Source organism: Schistocerca piceifrons, chromosome 6, assembly GCF_021461385.2.
Source record: "Schistocerca piceifrons isolate TAMUIC-IGC-003096 chromosome 6, iqSchPice1.1, whole genome shotgun sequence".
NCBI lineage: Eukaryota > Metazoa > Arthropoda > Insecta > Orthoptera > Acrididae > Schistocerca > Schistocerca piceifrons.
This window is the reverse complement of record NC_060143.1, coordinates 402,275,876-402,298,950: the sequence shown is the minus strand read 5'-3', so window position 1 is coordinate 402,298,950 and position 23,075 is coordinate 402,275,876. Positions and strand designations below refer to the sequence as shown.

Here is a 23,075-nt window from a genome sequence, read left to right as displayed (position 1 = left end):
ACTAAATTTTTTATTTAATGTAGTAGTTTTTAATACTTGTTAGTAACAGCAGTTTACCTTCAGATCCAAAATGAGTTCACAGAAGACCTACAATTTGGAAAATGAACATGATAGGGAAATTGTACTCCAATTGTTGTTTGAGGAAATGATGAATCGAATTATGAGTTTGATATTTACAGAGATGTGGAAACAAGAGAAGAAGATTCGAACACTGAGCAAGATGCGGACTCCAGTGAGAGTGACAGTGATGATCATTTTGGCGAATGTTTTCTAGGAAGAAGCAAATTCACAAAATGGTCATTAGTGTGTCCCCCAAAAATGTTCTTACTCGACGAGAAAACATTGTTACTCATTTACCAGGAGTGAAAGGAAATGCTGAGAATGTCAGAACACCAATGGAATGTTGGGAATTATTTTTCAATGATGAATTGCTTTCTAGTATTGTTGATCACACAAATAAAAAGATTTCTGAAGTACAGAAAAATTATTCCTTTTCTGCTCAACTGACAGACATATCTGAAGTAAATGTGCTGCAAGAAAAGATAACCATACTAACTCTCAAGATATATGAGCAGCCAATAAAATGGGAATTGAGTTATGTCATCTGATAATAACTGAAAAACGATTTAGGTTCCTGTTGTATTGCTTGAGGTTTGACAACAAGGGTACCAGAGAGGAAAGGAAGAAAGTAGATAATTTAGTCCCCATACATGAGGTGTTTTCTTCCTTTGTGGAAAATTTTAAAAATGCTTATTCTGTTGTAGAGTACTGTACTATTGATCAAAAACTGGAAGCTTTCAGGGGCAAGTGTTTCTTCAAATAGTAAATCCCTAGCAAACCAAATAAGTATGGGCTGAAAATATATGCTCTGATGGATGCAGGAGGGATTCCATTGGCCTTGGAGCTTTGATCAATTTTAGTGATTTCAGCTGTTTCTTGACTTAACTGATATTAATATCTCCAACACTCATCTTTGGAGTGGTGTGAGAATTAAATTGGGGCAATACTACCAAATATCTGAGAACAGAGTTTAATGTTTCGGTCTTTTCTTCGTTACCCACACCTTCAGTACCCTGTCTCATCCATGAGTGTCTGGACACTAACTTTGGACCACTGACTGCCTTTACATATGACCAGAATTTCTTTGGGTTTTGTGAGAGATCTTTTGATAACAACCTGCTATAGCAGTCATTGAAGGCTTCATGCATTGCTTTTTTGCCAGTCAAATGTGCTACATTCAGCATCTCCCTAGCTGTAGTCCTTTTTTTACTGATTATGTAGTAATCAGTCTTTCTTTAGAAGTTGTTTACAGTGACTGTATCTGTGGAGGGTCCCTATTATCGTCAACTGTTCCACTAGGTCCATATCTACCAAGTATGTGATCCAGTATTCTTCTAAACCTAAGCCACAGATCTTCTACCTGTTTCTCTCCAGATATAAATGTTTTGAGTTCCATACTGAGGTACAACACTACTGCTTCTTTACATATTTGCAGTTTACTTAACAGTTAAATCTTTCTACATGTTTTGGTTGTCCTTTGTACTTTAGCAATCATTGTTGCTGCAACCGCCTCATGGTCACTGATACACTTCTATGTGGACATGATTATCAGCAGTTGCTCTTCGTCAGAGACAACTGGAACAGGAAAAGGGGCAAGTGACTCTGTTTTACTATACTGTGGAGTACAGATGTAGAAGTAATTCTATTTGTTGCTATTAGAGCCTTTATGTATCCATCATGACTGGGCTTCCAAACAATTTCTTCTATATAGTTTTCAGAGAAGGTATTTAGTAATATTTTGCAGTATGTCTTGTCATGCCCACTAGTCACAAAGCTGTAATTTTTCCAATTGATTGTTGGTTGATGAAAGTGTCTTCCAATTGTGACAGCATTATTGGTGAAGAATAAAAGTAAGCTTTCCAAATAACTAAAGCAGATTTCAAGTTGGGTGAGTTGGTTGTACAGATAGTCGTTGTTGAATACACAGGAAATAAAAATATATTTATTTGAATACATACTGGCTATTTATAGGTTTTTCTGTAAAAATAACTAATTGTTTCTGTTCAAGAATTCCTAAACTATATAAGAGTTACTAAGGAGGAAAGTCTTGAATTTACATTTGGGAACACTTCTGCTCTACGTAAGACATTTTATTTCGATGGGTAGACTGTCAAACAGTTTTACAGCTGCATGTTTCACTGTAACATTGCACCCATTTGTCATTTACTACATAGGTAATGAATCAGTGATTACCTAATGAATCAGAAATTGCATAATGAATCAGTGATTGATGACATGATACAGTTGCAGCACATGTCTTTTTGGATCAACTGATCAAGTTACTTAAGTGCACCAACATGGAAGAAGGATATTCAATATTTTGATGATGGTTCTGCTGCCCCATGCAAACATTTTAAGAACTGTCTTAATTTTTTTGTGAAGGGGGTTTTAATGTTGAAGCAGAATGGAATTTTCTCAAACTAGCCATACAAATCACCATGTGATGGATTTGGAAGTACAGTTAAACATTTAGTTGCACAAGCTAGCCTGTACAGGCTGGTAAACATGCCAGATTTTAATAGTGAGTTATTTATTTGAGTATTAAAGAGAATATTTATGTGGTACTGAATTCCCTTTTGCCACAAAACAAATAATTAAAAAAGCAAACTTTCCTCAGGAAACACTCTTCAAAAATGGATTTACAGTTTGGGAGCAAGGGATCACTACCATCTCCTGTAATTGGCTTTGATTTTCATTAACTGGGTGAAGTATACTATGTGACCGAGTTTACTGGCATGCTAAAGCAACAAACAAATACATTCTGCTTGGAGGGCCCTGCCCAAAATGCTTCAAATGTTCTCAGTTGGGGAGAGATCTGGCAACCTCCCTGCCCAAGGCAGGGTGTGTCAGACATGAAGAAACTCTCAGCAGAAACAGGCAGTAGAAACTCTCACTATGTGTGGGTGGGCATTATCTTGCTGAAATGTAAGCCCAGCAGGGCTTGCCGTGAAGGCAACAAAAGGGGGCATAGAATATCATTAGCATACTATTGTGCAGTAAAAGTGCTATGGATGACAACTAAATTGGTCCTGCTATTAAAAGAAATTGCACCCCAGAACATCACTCCTGTTTGTCACGCTGTATGATTGGCGACAGTCAGGTAGGTATTCCACCATCTCCAGATCCATCTTCACTGGTCATCGAGACTCAGTTTGAAGCGGGACTCATAACTGAAGACAACTCTACTCCAGTCAATGAGATTCCAGGCTGAAGGTGTGTCCAGACACAGGCGGGAGACAAACCTCACTGTTGCCAGGCATACGGTACAAGGAGGAGTTATGGTCTGGTGTGCCATTTCTTTTCACAACAGGACTCCTTCAGCTGTCATATGCAGCATCCTTGCTGCACAGTGATAGATTGATGATACTGTACACCCTGTTTTGTTGCCCTTCATGGTAATCGTTCCTGGGCTTACAGTCCCATAACATAACGCCCACTCGCACACGGAAAAAGTTTCTACTACTTGTCTTTGGGCTTGCCAAACCGTACCTTGGCCAGTAAGGTCACTGGATCTCTCCCCAATTGAGAATTTTTGGAGCATTATGGGCATGACCCTACAACAATCTCAGGATTTTGATGATCTACTGCACCAATTGGTCAGAGTTTGGCTTTATACCCCTCAGGGGGACATCCAACAACTCTGTTCATCAGTGTCAAGCTGAATAACTTTTTGCATATGGTCCCGAGGTGAACCACTGGGTTATTTACTTGCTCCATTTGTGGAGTTCTTTCACTTGAATAAGTCATCCAATATTTCTGAAACTCTAATCACTTTTTTGTCTGTACATGTACACCATATCTACTGATTTCAGTTCCATTTGGATAATTACTTCATAGTGGATTCCTCTCCCCTGCTGCCCCTTCCCACTGCCCTGCCCTTAGTGTATGATGATGTTACTGAACTCCAGCTTGGTTAGTGTGTTGCTTGTGTACATTAATTTACAAATGGAAGCAAATTTTTTCCACAGTAACTGAAATAACAAAAAGATGAAAATAGAGGTTTCAATTAAGATTTAGAATGTTAGCAAGTTTTCATATATATATATATATATATATATATATATATATATATATATAAAAACAAAGATGATTTGACTTACCAAATGAAAGTGCTGGCAGGTCGACAGACACACAAACAAACACAAACATACACACAAAATTCAAGCTTTCGCAACAAACTGTTGCCTCATCGGGAAAGAGGGAAGGAGAGGGAAAGACGAAAGGATGTGGGGTTTAAGGGAGAGGGTAAGAAGTCATTCCAATCCTGGGAGCAGATGTCTGCTTGTGTCTGTATATGTGTGGATGGATATGTGTGTGTGTGCGAGTGTATACCCGTCCTTTTTTCCCGCTAAGGTAAGTCTTTCCGCTCCCGGGATTGGAATGACTCCTTACCCTCTCCCTTAAAACCCACATCCTTTCGTCTTTCCCTCTCCTTCCCTCTTTCCTGATGAGGCAACAGTTTGTTGCGAAAGCTTGAATTTTGTGTGTATGTTTGTGTTTGTTTGTGTGTCTGTCGACCTGCCAGCACTTTCATTTGGTAAGTCACATCATCTTTGTTTTTAGATATATTTTTCCTATGTGGAATGTTTCCCTCTATTTTTTATATATATATATATATATATATATATATATATATATATATATATATATATATATAATTTGTTTTTTTGAGTGATTCAAAAAGTTAGTAAGTTTTCTAGTGTGCCCGTTGACAACTCAATATTTCTACTATTTGGTGAGTTCTCTCCTTTCTAAAGTATTTACACTTCACCAGAATTTTCCTTACCAAAGCCAGCAATTTCAAAATGCAGAGTGTACCATAATTAATGGTGTAAACAAATACAGTTGAAAGTGCATGATACTAGAAGCAGAAAGGTCTCAGTAAACATAGGGTCAAAAATGTATACCTTAAGAGCTACGAGCAATTTTTCATCTTCGATAATGTGAAACAAATCTCTTCTACTGCAAGTTCCTTGCTTTCCATATTTTAGGAAGTGGTAGTATGGACCAAAATAAGAAAAAAATGTCAAGCAAACATGAGCACTAAAACACACATTTTAAAAGTTACGAGCACTTGATCATTAGAAGAGATGTATTTCAAAGTAGCAAAGATGAACAAGTGCTCATAGCTCTTAAGGAATGCATTTTAGAGCACATGCTTACTGGACTTTTTTTCTTGTTTTGGTCCTACCAATTCCCAAAATATGGAAAGCAAAGAACTTGCAGTAGAAGAGACTTGTTTCGCAGCATCGAAGATGAATAATTGCTCGTAGCTCTTAAGGTATGCAGTTTTGACCCTATGTTTACTGAGACTTTTTTGCTTCTAGTATTGTGTACTTTCAACTGTATACAGCTACACCATTGATTATGATACACCCTATATATTATGTCATATATCGGCTCTACATCTGGTACACCTTATACTGATAGGCTTAAATTACTCTTTTCAATAGTGTGAACAGTAAATTTTAAGATACCTGGCATCAAATATAAGCAATATTTGATTTATATAACAATTTAGTAACTTTAGAATCTGACAGCATATCAAATATATTTCTAGGGAAGTTTGTAATTCAGTAATTTCTAATATGAAGACAATTCACTTACAAATTATCTTGGTTCTATGGTATTTCATTTGCTGTGTAATCCTTGTTAAAATATGGGTAACATAAGTTGCAACAGAATTTTTAGACAAGTCTGAAGGGTGATTGTGTCATGTATATTTGTTTTCTGACCTACATTTGCGTTATTCCTGGGTTGTGGACAAAAAATTGTGTCATGGTAGCAAGTTTCAGAATCCTACCTCTATTAGGTAAGGAACAATGGTTTGCTAAACCTTAAGATTTTATTGTGTGCTTCCAGTTCCACAGAAAGTGACCCTTTTGAAAATGGCTTTTTACATTAAGTTACAGATGTTTAGGTAAAACTTGGTAGAAGCTTGTGTAGGTCCGTTAGATACATTCTGTACAAATTTAATAAGTACATAAGGTAGTCAAACTGGGAATATCTTTCAGTGTTGATCACTTGACATGGAATGTCTTATTACCCAACATCTTGCATCTTTTAGAGATTCTTAGGTATAGGGACCACTACATTTATTCCTTAATGATATTTGTGGTTAATTATAAAAGCAAATTTATAATGAAATGTGAAAGTCACAATCACAGTATTGGAAGTAAAGTGACTGTTGTCCTCATCTAGGGTTTAGGATGAAATTTTATATTCAGCTGAAAATAATCTAGAACAAACTGCTAGCAGACATCAAGCAGGAAATTGGAAATTCCCAGATGTTAAAAAATAAAGGAGTACCTTTTCAACCACTCCATTTATCAATTATCAGAATATTTGGACTTCAGGATGTAAATTACAGTTATCACTTACATTCATATTAACACTTTCAACGCTGCCCTCTTTACACCCGGCACTTGGCTGTGAACTGGCATATTTAATGAATGTTTGAAATTAGATAGCAAAGAACAGGAAAATGATAGGAATATGGTTCTTGCATCATTTAAAAAGAAAAGGTAAGAGCTTTACATGATAGTGAGTTTACTGTACAATATAAAATACAAATGGGTGTAATAATTAAAAAAAGAAAACACAAAAATATCGTGGATAAAAAAGTTTTACATGACCTCTCTCCTGAGTAACGCCATTATCACTGTATCTAAATTTAAAACAAAATATCACTTCACTGTCTAACTGCCGGTACCTGTAAACTAGAGTATTTTAATAGTTCAGGTGTAGTTAGCCTTCGTGTGAAAATCCCGGAAACACTGTGGGACGCAAAGGCCAACGCCACAGTCCTTGCACCACCATCTACTTCCTTCCTGATGCGCTTACCCGTCTCTTTCTTCTCCCTATCTGAACATACTTTGCAGTACCTAGTAGTATTCACCTTGTTTGCAGTGGGTGGGACCTTCTCTGCAAAGTGCCTTGCAAATGTCCTCTCAATTTGTGAGGATGAAGCGGCTTGTTGCTGAAAAATATTTCCGCCCCTCTCAGCCAATTTCTTCCCCACTCTGTGAATAAAGTCTACTAGTAATACATTCTACCTAGTGTTCTCTTTATACAAAATAAAACTGTTGACAGTTGACACTATAAACAAGTGGAAAAACAGCTTTTACCACCACTCAAAGTTCTTCGGGCAAACGGGCTCTTCAGTTTATGAACATTTGAGACATATACATACCTGAATCGTCACTTATACTTTCGTCTGGAGAGTACGAATCCTCTTTGTCAGAATCATCAACTTCAGATCCTTCATCTCTATAAAGAATATCTAAGATCTCTGCCTCCGTCAACTCGCTGCGCGATATTTTCGCGATCGTAAACACCTGTAAATGAACTGCAGATAACTTCGACTTTGCAGTGCTCACAGCCGCTCCCAGGATGAGATAGCCAATAAGTGCTTGCCTCTTGCGGAAGAAGAATGAAATACGTCCACATTAGTTGATGAAACTGCTTTGGAGATGCGCTAAACGCGCTTACGGAGCCAAATAAAGGCTCGCCCATACGGTATACGGGCGCCGTCGCCAATGTCAGGGCAGCCGCGCCCGTATGGTGTACGGGCACCGTGCCGTAAGTGTTAAACAGATATTAACTTTAGCACTGTACAGACAGCTGACAGTGGCTCCTGAAACCAGTAAAAATGCTTAGTACACAGTAGTGGATGAAAACAGTAATCAAGTAATGTAAGGGGAAGAGTACTGCTATTCTCAAAGTACCTGTTTTTCCACTGATATAAACCATACTCTCGCTTGTAAATAAAAAAGGAGCAGTCTGTAAGCAATTTCAGTGATTAATAATGTAAAATGTTTACCACAAGATTTAGGTGTTGTCAGTATACTTTACAGAAGCAGCCAGCAATGACTGCTTCTTCCTGTTGATACATAACTTGACTCATTACACATAAATTTATTTATTTATTTAAATTTTTGTATTTAGTCATGAAGATTATGGCCTTTGCAAACACCAAATACATATAGGTTATGGGTAGTAATTACAACAATCAAACAATGTTTATCAAAATACATTATCATGTTTACACATATTAGTACAACAAGAATCTTTAGTTTACCACACACTACGCATAAACTCCATGTTTTATAAAATGATCTTGTTGATTAGAGAGAGAGGAAAAAAATCACTTGAAACACCTTATATCTATCTCCGTTGTGCACTGTGATGAAATAAATCAGTGTGCTCTTAATGTTACTGCTTCATAATTCATTAAGTGTGTACAGACACCTTCCAAATTTTTTTGAGCTGTTTTGTTATTAGTTTTCAGGGACTATGGACGATTATTGCACTCATGTGAGGCCACTAATGTATGGGCTCTGGTATATCATTTTTAATTTAATCATGTATCTAAGATAGTTGTGTTTGGACTTGGTGTTGTGGTCATACATATTACTAGATTTAATCACAGCTTTCTCAGAAACAAAAAAAAATGTAATTAATTTAAGGTACAAGGATTAGATGGTGAAGTATATCTGTTGAATGAAAACTTCAAAGCAAGAATCTTTACATCCCATTTGATGTATAATCCTTAACCTTCTTTCTTATGGCAGCAGTACTCTGTTACGGTGTACATCTGCAGCAAATCCCCATATTTCTATGCATATAGATACAGACTGTCACATAATTGTTGGTGGGCATCATTTTAGACAACTGGCTAAGAAACAGGCCATTATTGAATTAACTTTACACAGTGTTAACATAGCTAATCCACTTAAGTTTTGAGTCCAAATGGATTTAAGATTAAAATAAGAATATATGAATAGTAGTACCAGCTACCTATGAGTTGATGTAGTACTGTAATGTTGAGGTGATGTTGTAGAGAGATTTGAAGCATCCTTGCAGTACAGACCTTTAAGCAAAGTTCCTCACTCCTTTGTACAGACATAAAGTTACACTATTACATTTAATAATTTTCCATCTGGATCTGTATGGTGGTGGTGATGGAGGAGGGGGAAGATCATGGGCACAGATTTGTGTTTTGAAATGTCTCGCATCTATAGCAGAATACGTATATTTCTGCATTGTTTATGATGTAGAGAAGTATGGAATGACTTATGAGAAATAAGCTACTTTTTTATACAAGTGTGTAATTTTCACAGACATAATCCACAAAAACTTACTAATTTTTATTTCTTTCCTTTGCAGTTGGTGATACACAATGCAAGTTCCTTTGGTGAATACAAATGCATTGCTACAAATAATTTCGGTAGCCGGGAACAAACAATCCGCCTAAAGCAAGGAAATAAGCCAGAAGTTCCAACATTTAGCATTAAGGAACATACTGATGATACCATTGTTTTGGATATTACTGCACCAGATGCTGGGGATTTGAAGATACTTTCATACCGTGTTGAGTACATTCTAGTGCAGCAAGGAGCTTTGGCAAACTGGAATAATGCTAATGTTGTGGAATTGGAAGGTAATCATCAACTTGTATTCTTTCTCAATAAGTGAGATAAACCCCAATTATATCTGTTATTGTTTAGGACTTTGCCTTTGGATAAAATGTCTTTTTTTATAATTATACCAGAGAAGGAAAGTTGCTACTCACCATATAGCGGAGATGCTGAGTCATGACAGGCACAGGAAAAAGATTCACAAACTCATAGCACACATCTGCAGTCTCAGAGAGCTGAAACTACACTGTGTCGTTTCAGCTCCCTGAGACCGCAGATGTGTGTGCAAGTTGCAAGTGTGTGTGTGTGTGTGTGTGTATGTGTGTGTGTGTCTACTGCTGACAAAGGCCTTAATGACCGAAAGCTATGAGTGTGTGAATCTTTTTATTGTGCCTATCGTGACTCAGCATCTCTGCTATATGGTGAGTAGCAACTTTCCTTCTCTGGTATTGTTACATTCCATCCTGGATTTTCCAATGTTCGATTATTTTATAATTATCATTATTAATTATCCGCCATGAGGATTTAATGGCTCAATAGTCATCAATGAAATCTCAACAATGTCTTTCTTACTTCTTACCATACATGACTGAATGCAGACACAGAGAATAGTGTCAACATAAAAAAATGCCATAACCATTTTACAAAATCAGAAATACATGCAAATTGTGATCTTCTGCACTTTCTCAGCAACACATATTTTGTAGCTGCCCATTTGCTTATTACTATCATTAAGTATCCAGTGAATCTTCCCATTCCTCAAGCCCTCCATTCTTTGGTGAGCACATGCTTCACTACCATGGGGCACCAGCCTTTGCAGCACTACTTCCTCTTCTGTGCTGAAAACCTACATTTCAACCTCCTCCGACTTTTTGTCAGATGGTCCTTTTGCTGCAGATGCTGCTTAGACTTGGTTCATCATTTTGGTCTTGATTTCCATTTTCACTCCCAGTGCTATCTTCACCTTCCATTAACAATTAAAGCGACTCCTTACTGGATTTGACCTGCCATCTTCTCCAAATTTTACAGACATGTGTGTCGTGCTGGAAGGTCGCCCACTGTGGTGTATGCTCCACCTCTGTGCCCTTCCACTCCAGCACCCTTGCTTTGTGTTGTCGTAGTATGCCCAAAACTCACCACGGTAGCCAACCCGTGACGATAGGGGGGAGGGGTGGAGTCATAGTGTATATAGTCCCCCGGCCACACAGGGATCGCAATGTTGGTGCCTGCGCTGCACACCCCGCATGTACCCCCATCAAGTATGTGCCATTACTGGGGCATGGGGACTCCCAGCAATGGATTACTGGACAGGTAACCATTGCTGAGGCTGGGTGGCACCCATCAGGAGAGCCCCCACTCGGAGTTGGTAGTTGGTGATACAATGGCAGATAGTTCGCACATGAAGCAACTTAAACTTTCTCCCACTGGTGGTCTCATGCCCTCTTTGAATGGAAAGACCTTTTATGATGCAACAAAACAAAATCCCAACACTTTCCCTTCCATGGCCATACTGTGGGAGGAACAGAGGACTAGATGACAAGGAGCAAAGCACTTCCCTTAATGCCTGGTCCATACCAGGACTGATGGAGACACTCATTTGGCTACAAAGCCATCAGTTTTTGTCTGACACATTGAAGACAAATACAGGGAAGTTGCAGCCATCTCTAAGATGAAGAGCAATTTCCTCCTGATTAAAACGTTATCTCTGACATTCACAGGTGCTGCTCTCTTGTGAAAAGTTGGATGATATTCCTGTGACTGTCACTCCCCACAAGAGTTTCAATGTGGTCCAGGGCATCATTCTTATCATGATTTTCTTTTACAATTTGACGATGAGCTACATGCCAACTTGGAGTGATGGGGTGTGCACTTCATCCATTGTGTCCATAGGGGACCAAGAGAAAATAGAGTTGCTACCACGGCCTTCATCTTGGCTTTTGAGGGTGATATTCGTACATTGCCTGAGAAGGTCAAAGTGAGAATCTATCAGTGTGACATGAAACCCTATGTTTCTCCTTTTGTGAGATGCTTCAAGTGTATGAAGTTCAGACATAAGTTTTCTCATTGCACAGCTACCCCTGTCTGCAGAGATTGTGAACATCCATTGCAAATTAACATTCTCTATATCCCTCCCTTCCTCTGTGTAAACTGTGGTGAGCTCCATTCTCCCTACTCTCCAGATTTCTCTGTTTTTAAGCTTGAGAAGGAAATACAGGTGTATTAGACCCTGGACAACCTCACACATCAAGTGCCCAGAAAAAAGTATAAACATCTGAACCCCATACAAACGGCACAGTATTACATTACAGCCACATCATCATCACTTTCTGTGTCAGTGCTGCTTTCCTCTGGTACGCCTCAAAGCCACCACTAATGCCTGCTCCCAGGTGGTTGCTGGCTCTTCTGGTACTCCCACAGCACTCACTCCAAGAGCAATGGCTCCCCACCTGCCAGAGAGACCGGTCGCCATCCCCCACCTGGACGTACCTCATCCTTCTCTGGCTTCTGTAGCTAGGAAGAGATGCAAAATCTATTCTTGGCTAGCTTGACAGGCATCTGGGTTCAGAAGTGATATACGCCAATAGCTCAACAGTTAACATATGAACAGGCTTTGGACACACACATGCACGGTGCAGGGAACTCCACTCTCTGAGAAATGGCTGCATTGACTTCACTGCTGAATTGATGTCCATCAAACTAGCCCTTAGCCATATTCATTCTTGCACTGCAAGAGTCTCCTAATCCGTAGTGACTCCCTTAGCAGCCTTCAGGCTAAAGATCAGTGCTACTCTCCTCGTTCACTGGTAACAGCTGTACGGAATCTTGTTTCACCTCCATCAAGCTGGACACCCACACCTTTTCGTTTGGAACTTTGGTCATGTAGGAATTCTGGGGAATTAATGAACTGAGTGGTTGGCCAAGCTGGCCAGAAAATGGGTATGGCATCAGTCGCTGCAAGTCTGGAACTCAGAATGGTCTGCCCTGATCTCCCCAAACAAACCAATGACAATTAAGGAGTCCATGATCATGGATTTCCACTGTACTGTTTGAAGGACAATCTGCAGACATTATTATTGATTCCAGATCATGTTTTAAGTAAAGTTGTTTCTTTTATTACATTCTGGTTATACACCTGTGCTACATAAGCTCTTACTTATTAACTAGTGCAACACATTCTTATTCTTAAGAAAGACATAATACCATCACTTAAGACTCTTACTAATATACCTGGACAAGAGTAGTAAGTGTTCAAGTAGATACGAGTTCACACAGATATGCCCTCAAGTTTCGTGATTTATACTTCCTCATGCCACGTCTTTTTACATGTTTTGATTTGTTAATAGCTATCACAAAAATTACTTTTGCAGCTTGAGAAAATATAAGGGGTGTGGCAAATACAAGTGGCCCAGAAAACAGAGTTCCAGGCAACAAAGAAATACAGCACAGAAAAGGAAATACAGTACTAACCTGACAACAGCAGATGTTGAAAGTGACCACCATTCATCTCTTGGCACCCTGGTCAGCAAATTGCTGAAGGCGAACTGAAGCCGGATTGCTGGAATTGTTGCAGACTCATCTGAAATGTTCTGCTGCAGTTCTTGAAGACTATGATACTTGTTGTAATGCTCATTAGACTTGAGAGTTCCCCACACAAATTAATCACCCACTAACAAATGAGGTGCCCTGAGTGGTCAGCTTGGAGCGTGATCAGACTGACTCTGCTAGCAAATCTGTCAGGAATGAAGGTTGTGTAAATGTGCTCCAAGGTTTGGTCAGTCGTATGGGCAGGAGCAACTGCTTCATCCTGTTGGAAGTAACTGTAGGTCTTTTCCTCCCGTGTCATTGCTGCCACAAATTCACACCCAATCATATCCACTCATCTGGGTCACTTTTATTTGCCCCACCCACACTTTTCTACAGAGAAAATTCAAGCAATAAGGGAATTCCTTCTTTGAAAACCAGAAGATTCCATTTTCTATTTCTCTCTTCCATTTGCTTTTCATTGTTCTCCATTCCTTTCCTTTCCTGTTTAATTAGGTAGATGAATGGAAAAGGAGCAATACAATCCACACTTCACTATTATTCTGAGAAGCATGTATAACTTGCCTAACAATACTGCTTTCTTACCTGAATAATATAGAGGAACAGTGTAGTAACAGTAAATTACCACGTTTTTGCCATTGTGTCTTGAAACAAGGCTAGTCAATATGATTGCACTACTACTTGCAGCCAGCATGGTAAAACTCTGTGTGTACACTCTTCAATGATGCATACCTGTGGCTGAACTTTACTTACTATACTATTCAAAACCTTCTATTAATTGTGGTGTACAATGGTAGCAAACATAAAATGGTTCATGGATGTCCACAGCCATAGGATTGGAGTCCCTACTCAATTTGATACATACAAATATGAGTAACAGTAAGCCAGGCATAAGAGCATTGGAGTGTGTTAGGAGCTTTGAGGAGGTCACTGGATGTGACTGAGAATGAAATAATGTTAAATGTTCTTCAGTCCTTTATTGTTCTTACAAATGTTACAATAAAAGTTGAAAATGAGCACCATTAACTTCATTGCACAGCTTGGATCAACAAAGTTGGGTGTCCTGTGTTTGATGGAAAGTGTGCTGTGTGTTCTGTACGTGTGCGGCCACTGCAAGAATTCTCACAACTAATTCATCCTCTGAGTACAGAGGACTGAAAGTAGAAGTTTACACTGCACATACTGGTTTTTCAAGGTCTGTCACAGTGACATCATTCTGTAATCGCACTCTCCTTCTGATACAATGGGATACCCCATCCAATAATTTTAGCAGGTGCTCTTGTAAAAGCAGTCTGTAAACTGGCTACCTGAATCAAGGAGGCAACAAGTAGGGCCCAAGTAAGTAGTTGCCCACACTACAGATCCAAATGTTTACTGAAAATTGTCTGTGATGACTTCATGTAAGTGTTACACATGGGTTATTATCTGACTATATATGAGAGTTATGATAATTGTGCAGGCTTTCTTGTGTAAATTGAGTCTCATGGACCAATGAAAATTCTGGGATGTCACAATGCTTTGTACCTCAGATCAACTTTGGTGTAATGATGTTTGAAGAAAGTACATTTTGCTTACCTCCTTCTCAACTGATGTAATTAAGTTTCATGGAGTGCTGACTCATTATGCATTTGCAACACCTGGTTGCTTAACAAACTATTTTTGTTGTTAGCTTGACTATAATATTTGTCACTTTGAGTATTGAATTTTTTACAATGAAATAATGTTAACTAAAACAATTGTTATCAAAGAACACGTGGAAATACTCCATAGTTCTACAGTCTTACAGATTATTATGGGTGAGCATCAGTTGCAACACACACACACACACACAACACACACACACACACACACACACACACACACACACACACACACAAAAAATCACTTCATAAACCTATGTGTTTCTAGACTAGTGGATTTTAGGTGTCATTTTCTCTTTGTATCAAACAATGAGGAGCAGTGGGCTGACACTGCATCAGTTGCCACTGCAGCATGCTAAATATTCAGTTTGATTATTGTTACTAAAAGAAAAGGCAAAATAGATAGGCAGAAATTACCATTACTACAGAATCACTGTGTTTTTAGTAATATATTGTGAAATTATAATTTGGAATGCATGATATAGAGCAATCTGTTAGGTTACATGTAGCATTGTTTGTGTTAGTAGTCTTCAACAGTATTTGATAAGTTATCAGTAGCAATAAACTAACACAAAAATTCAAAAATGCAACTTTCTAGCTTAGTTACTATATCAACATTAGTTATATTTGCCATGATGACACCGGGCAACAGTACTGAGTGCCATGGAGTGTGACATAAATATTCATGTTAAAACATAATCAGAATGTCAGGAGTGCACACAAATGTAAAAATAATACTACCCAGTGTTCCAGTAATGCATCACTAAGCAGCAGAATCCCAAAACTCCTAGCAAATTAATTACTTACAGAATAATAAATGGATCCTGCCGAAATGACATGCAATGATCTGAATGCTGGTGATTAGCGACAGTTCCTTCTGTGAGACATTGTTATCCACAGAATAATAGAAAACTGGATGATATATCCTGTGTCATAAGTCAAAGCCAACATTAAATATGTACTCACTGCAAAAAGAAATATTTTAGACACAAAAGAATCAAATTAAATGTTCAGAAATGAGTTTTGCCTTAGTTGTTAAGTATTAACTGTTTTTTTAAAAAACTGAATTGATATTTATTTGAACATCTTCTAAATCACTTTTTGTTCTTAGCTCCACCATACAAAATAGAGGGACTCATGCAGGATACAAAGTATACTGTAAGGTTGGCTGCCAGAAATGAAGCAGGTCTGAGCGACTACACCAAAGAGCATTCTGTAACAACAGTCTCCAGAAAAACTCTGCTTTCATCAAGTTCTGCACGAAGTATGCATTTAGTGGACATCTCCTCATATCTCCTGGTGCTTTGTCACTTTCTTTCCAGAGTTGGCATATTTATGAACATTTTTATTCAGCTGTGAACATTCCCCCAGGTGTTCATATGTGATATGTGAGAAAAAAATTCGAGTGTGGCACTATAATGTTGAAATAGGGAAGTAAGCTGGTAAAGATAAAGATGTTTCTGTACTGCAGAGTTTCACTGTTGAATAATATTTGATGATTAATTCCTGAAACTCAATGATGGCAGTGTTTCAGTTTTTGTAGCGGTAATTGGTTTCACTAGTAAAAAACTCAGCTCTACACTTTAATTTCCTTAGGATTTAAATAATGATCTATCTCTTTCTCTTATTTATTTTAAAAAGGCAGCTAAAATTGTGATGTTGGATAGTTCTAAAATGAAAATTAAAATTGTGAAGTTATGGTATAAAACTGACCACTGCAGCAAATAAAAGACTGCACTAAAATCAAGAATTTTTCATAGATTTACACTCTTATGAGGAAAAAATCACACATTTTTCTCCTAGTGTGACTTCATTCTTTTTCTTTAATTGTGCAAATTGTGCTCTTCATTGAGGTTCTGTACTCAATTATTTTATTGACATCAGTTCTCTATAATGATGAAAGTGGAAATGCACTTAATTTCATCTTGTGTCTTGCTTTAGCTACGGTTTAACATGTGCCAAATGCAAATAATTTGTTGAAGAAAGAAATTTATGATGTTATTTGAAAAAAAATTAAATGAGAGGGACTAACACTTCTTCATTTATTTTGTACCATAAAATTTTGTCTGTAAAAATTAATTAAAGAAGAATTTATTTACCAAAGGTACTGCTTGTAAGTAAACTCATATTTAAATTAGACATTCAAATACATTTTGTTTGTCTATAAAATTTAGTGTTTGATTCTGAAGTTTTGATTGATGCTATCTTTAAGTATTTGTGCTGTGATTAGACAAGATATACATTATTATTCACTGTAAATGTCTGTAACATTTCAGTTTTCTTATATTATGAAACTTACCTTGATGTATCCAGAGAAGCAGAAATAGATCTCTGAGATAGGGGGAACATTTTCCATTCTTTTAATAAGTTAAGTCTCTGAATTTATTTATAATCTGATTCATACTCCCAAATGGACCTTACACTGTGGCGCTCCCAGAGTTTATTCATATTTACAAGATTTGAAGATCAGAGATCAGACATCAATTTCCTAAAGCACTAAAACACACTTCACAAGAAAAACTGAAAAAAAAGGTCATGGCACCTTTAAAGATTAGAAGATTCCAGAACTCGTTAAGTACCAAAAATTTATACTTAACAAATTTGTCTGTAACTCAACATGCTGCAAAACAGATTGTAATCAAAATATTGCTGGTTCAAATCTGAGTAGCATCAAACTTTTCTTTTACTTCTTAAAAATTCCATACCTATTAACAAAGGGAAATGATAATTAACAAATACTGAATCATAAATTTCAATAAAAGCAACATTTTGTTTCTTTTTAATTACCATTTGCATGAAAATGTGAGCATTCAGAATAAATTAAAATCTGGCACAAAAATGAGAAAGATCAAATTTTTTTTTTAATTTCTAAGGGATGAACAGTGTTTTTAATGGATACATTTTTTTCATTTAAAAAGAAAGCAGATCTGTATCAAATTTTAGTTTATTTTCACATGATTAGTAATTAAAAAGATATGACAAGTAATTAATAGAAAAATGTTACTTTATTAAAAATTTGTAAATCAATATTTGTTTATTAACATTTCTGTATGATAACAAATATGAAATTGTAAAGCAGTAAAAAAGTATTATGCTAATAGGAAGATAGTGGCTTCACGATTACAGTCCAACTATACATTGTGTTTTCTTTCCCTACTGAAGAATTTGTTAACACATTACAAGTATTTTGTATTTAACAGCACTCAGAAATCTTCTAATCTTGAAAGGTAATTTTGTGAGGTTTTTTTTTTTTTATTGGAATTGTGCCATACTTCTTTAGGAAACTGACATCCAGGCACTGAACCTCAACTCATATAAGTATGAACAAAATTGGAGAATCACCTTTGTCAGACCATGTGAAACTAGTTTAACTATATAAGCACAGGGAAAGTTATGTAGATATTAAGAAATGTTGAATGTGTTCCTGTGCATATGCTTGCATATACTATCTGCTTTGATGTATATTTTAAATGAGTGAAATGATATACCTGATTCAACAGGTGAGCTAGAGGCAAATGGATGTACATTAAAATTTCTGCAGTTTACAGTGTCCATGTTTGTTCTGATCAGAAATTTTATGTGTGAGTAATGCCATATGGAAAGCAAATATATCATCTTGTGTGTTATACTTAACACACCAAAAGGGCACTAAAAGATAGTTTCAGTTTGTCTCACATTTTATGGAAAAATAACATTGATGTTGCAGTGATTGCCTATTATTATTGTTAAATGGTGTATATAGATTATATATAAATGAATATAATACTTAATTTATTATCAAGTCAGAGTCAACTGTCTGCTGCATTTACATGGCAAAGAGCATCCACTCAATATTTGTTGTTTAGTTAACAACTGTTTTCCATCATACAAAAAGGAAGGATGATGTCAGAAATTAAACAGTTCTTATGCTATTGTACTATCTGTGATCATAGAGAAATGAAGTAAATACTAAAAAAGTTCTAAATTACAGTACATTAATTCATTCACAAATCTGAAAAGATGGTAAATTTTGAAACAGATAAGCATCTTCTCTCACAAAACACATTTAGCATTTATATTTTCTGTGTCTCGAAATAATATAGATACAGTCAGTTATGTCTCTGAACAAAATAACAAACAGCAAATTTTATATCAGGTTGTGTTTTCTTTTCTGAAATCTGTTTTCATCAGTACTGTTTTACTTGTGTCTAAATCAATAGCATTTAAAAATAATACTGTATATTCACAGCATTTTTGAGCATTTCATCGAATTCATAAACTTTATATGTTCACAGTTCTTCCAAAAAATTTAATTTTAAGAATATATATTGTTATAAATAAACTGGTATTCTGGTATTCATAGAACTGAAACATGTACTAATGTTCTCTATATCACAGGGAAGTGTAAAAATTCCTAGATGACAGGTTGTGCAATTGCTCACAATTTTCAACACATTGCTTTATTCAGTCAAAAAGTTTTAAGTATTTATAACTATCTTAAGTAATCTTAAAACGTATGTAGCAAACAGTTTAACAAAAATCTGAGGAATTATTTCTTCCATGATCATTCCATTACTGTTGAATTTGTAAAATATATAAGAATAACTCTTTATTTTTTAACTGTAAATATTGTAAAAAATCTGCAGTCCTTCTTTGCCTTATTGTTTAATGTCCATTTATGAATAAATATGTTTGGATAATAGCAAGTGACTGATTATTCTAATATTATAAAAGCCCCCCCCCACCCCCACCCCAATTGCTTTCCAAGTATGCTGTAATCTCTGTTGTTGAATCATAAGCACTTTCTTTAATTTTATCCTGTGAATGGTGAATGGTTGGACATGTGGCCATAAAATCAGTATAAAAACATAAAATCTGAATCTTTTTCACAACTTCCTATAATTATTTTTATTATTATTGTGTACCAACCAATGAAATAATGAACAAATATCTTGCTGCAACTTTCTCAAATTACATCCAATTTTGTGGAATTATTTATTTGAAATATGATATTTGAAGAAGATCCACATTAAACTGCCTTTCAACTTCACAATAACTAAAGAAAATAGTCTTCCATCATTATCTTGATGCCAATGACTTTAAGTGTCCAATAACAATGTTATTTATTCAACACTTTCTGAAAAACTTGCCATCTTGTATGTCTAAAGCAAGTTAATAAGATTCAACTAATTGAAGTTCTTTTACATAAAGTCTGAACCATGCTCATTTTTAACACTTGTTGTTTGTCTGATGTATGGAAGGAGACTGTATACATGAATTTTCGTATTTCCCTTGTCCAATCACACAGTCATTCACCAAGTGTTAAGTTTTGAAGACCTGACTTACTGTCTAGATTATCTCCCTCTAACTACTCTGTCACATCCAGACACCTTCTTGTGAGATTAGAAAGGCATATTCACAGAATGACAAGATGCAGTGCCAAAGATTTCTGTCAGTCCCAGGACAACTACTCCCTGCAAGAATCTTACATGTCTCTGTACCATACCAGATGGAACAATTGAGTATAAATAGCTGATACAAAGTTACAGGGGCAATCAAGTTTGCACTGCAATACGGTTTCACATCATCGAGGGAAAAATTGCTGTGCTCCATGCACTGGCAATGTTAAACGTATTTCAGCTGCCATATGACAGACTGTCTATATGTACTGAAAAATTTCTTCTCCCACTGGAAAATGTTTCTAAATCCCTGTATTGTAGTTTTATTAGCAATGATGCTTAATTTTGCTTAATTTGTTGCTCCTGTATCATCACTACATCCATTTGCATTCTCAGCCCTGGCCAATAGTTGCACCAGTGGTTGATATGGTAGGTCACAGAATGAAAGTCTCTAGCAGATTACAACTGTGTGCCACACCAGGACTTGAATCCACTCAGTAAGAGCATTTGCTGTGGAAGGCATGATTTCAAGTAAGTTCTAGTCCTCGTCTGGTACACAATTTTCTGCTTCAAAGGGGAAAAATTCATTCTGAAAAAAACCCTTTCTTCCCGGAGAGTTTGTTAGTTTGATAAGGCATGCAGGAGAGTTTCTGTGAAATTTGGAAAGTACTGAAAGAAGTGAAGCTGTGAAGGTGGGTCATGAGTCATGCCTGCATTGCTCAGTTGGTAACAGTATTTTCAATTAAAGCAAGATTTCAGGTTTGAGCCACAGTTGAGTATACCGCTTTCACTCACCAGAGAGTTTCAAAACGATGCACACACTGCAGCAGAGTGAAGGACTCGCTCTATGTCCCAGAATATTCGGACACGTATTATTTATTATTTATTTACCATTTGATATTACAATGGCAATCAATGACAGCAGATGTACACCATGGACATACATCTATAATACATCAACACTAGAACTACCAGAACATATTGTATACCTAAAACTGCCAATTCAAAAGTGGAATTTATCTTTATAAAGTTAAAATAAGAATAATTGAATAATTTCTCTTGAATTTAATATTTTTTTCCATTTATTACAAACAAGAATGAATTTTTAGACACATTTTATCTAATTAACAAACACAGTTTTTATTGCAAATTGTTTTAGTAAAGAAGCTGACACATTTATTGTATACTCATTATTATAAAACTAATTATTGTAATATTTTTTGTGGTTCACTTATAGTCATGAAATCTGTTGCGAAATCCACATACTGCAACGTATTTGTAAAATACTGCCTGACTTTTTCTTCAGTTTATTTGCACTCACTGATGTGAATTACACATCTTTAGTAGCAGGAACTACATCTACATCTACATGACTACTCTGCAATTCACATTTAAGTGCTTGACAGAGGGTTCATCGAACCACAATCATACTATCTCTCTACCATCCCACTCCCGAACAGCGCGCGGGGAAAACGAACACCTAAACCTTTCTGTTCAAGTTCTGATTTCTCTTATTTTATTTTGATGATCATTCCTACCTATGTAGGTTGGGCTCAACAAAATATTTTCGCATTCGGAAGAGAAAGTTGGTCACTGAAATTTCGTAAATAAATCTCGCCGTGACGAAAAACGTCTTTGCTTTAATGACTTCCATCCCAATTCGTGTATCATATCTGCCACACTCTCTCCCCTATTACGTGATAATACAAAACGAGCTGCCCTTTTTTGCACCCTTTCGATGTCCTCCGTCAGTCCCACCTGGTAAGGATCCCACACCGCACAGCAATACTCTAACAGAGGACAAACGAGTGTAGTGTAAGCTGTCTCTTTAGTGGACTTGTTGCATCTTCTAAGTGTCCTGCCAATGAAATGCAACCTTTGGCTTGCCTTCCCCACAATATTATCTATGTGGTCTTTCCAACTGAAGTTGTTCGTAATTTTAACACCCAGGTACTTCGTTCAATTCACAGCCTTGAGAATTGTACTATTTATCGAGTAATCGAATTCCAATGGATTTCTTTTGGAACTCATGTGGATCACCTCAAACTTTTCATTATTTAGCGTCAACTGCCACCTGCCACACCATACAGCAATCTTTTCTAAATCACTTTGCAACTGATACTGGTCTTCGGATGACCTTACTAGACGGTAAATTACAGCATCATCTGCGAACAACCTAAGAGAACTGCTCAGATTGTCACCCAGGTCATTTATATAGACCAGGAACAGCAGAGGTCCCAGGACACTTCCCTGGGGAACACCTGATATCACTTCAGTTTTACTCGATGATTTGCTGTCTATTACTACGAACTGCAACCTTCCCGACAGGATTCACGAATCCAGTCGCACAACTGAGATGATACCCCATAGGCCTACAGCTTGATTAGAAGTCGCTTGTGAGGAGTGGTGTCATGAGCTTTCCGGAAATCTAGAAATACGGAATCGACTTGAGATCCCCTGTCAATAGCGGCCATTACTTCGTGCGAATAACGAGCTTAGTTATGTCCTTTGAACAAGAACCATACACTTGCCATTTGCACTATTTACGGATGTAACTTGTCTTATTCCTACACTTCTTCATTTGACATTGTCTCCTCATTTTATTTCCTTCCGCAGAGTTTCCAGATTCAGCTTCTGTTCATGCCAAGCTAATTTTCGAGTCCATATACCCCATATGAAGCTCCTCTGCTAGCTTCAGGATATAATTTTTATGAGTGATCTTCATCCCTGTTACTTTCTTGAAATGATCCATGAATTGATAGCTGCCAAGTCAAGAATATTATAAAATACATGAACTGGCCATCTACGAGTACCAGCTCGAATAGTGTATTTTCTTGCCATTTGATCCACCAAATCAACACCATATTTTGTATTTTTGTAGAAATCTATTGTTTCTGGCATTTTCAGCTTAAAGTTCAACTTCTGAATGCAAAGTGCTATACAAAAGCACATTCTTGTTTCATATGCCTTGATATACAATAAGAGTGCCACTGGAATGTTTGAGGAGATCTGAGTCAAGAGATCTGAGTCGTAAA

General features: G+C 36.8%; 1 protein-coding gene across 1 annotated transcript in view; it reads left to right on the top strand.

Annotated features, from left to right (window-relative positions):
- LOC124803349 (neural cell adhesion molecule 1-B-like) overlaps positions 1 to 19,343 on the top strand; it is a 68,054-nt gene extending 48,711 nt beyond the window's left edge. The window contains exons 7-8 of the mRNA XM_047264534.1: positions 9,229 to 9,502; positions 15,774 to 19,343. Of these exons, the coding sequence (XP_047120490.1) occupies positions 9,229 to 9,502; positions 15,774 to 16,021 (522 nt within the window). The 3' untranslated portion in view covers positions 16,022 to 19,343. The remainder of the gene's footprint in view (positions 1 to 9,228; positions 9,503 to 15,773) is intronic.
- The last annotated feature ends 3,732 nt before the right edge of the window (positions 19,344 to 23,075 follow it).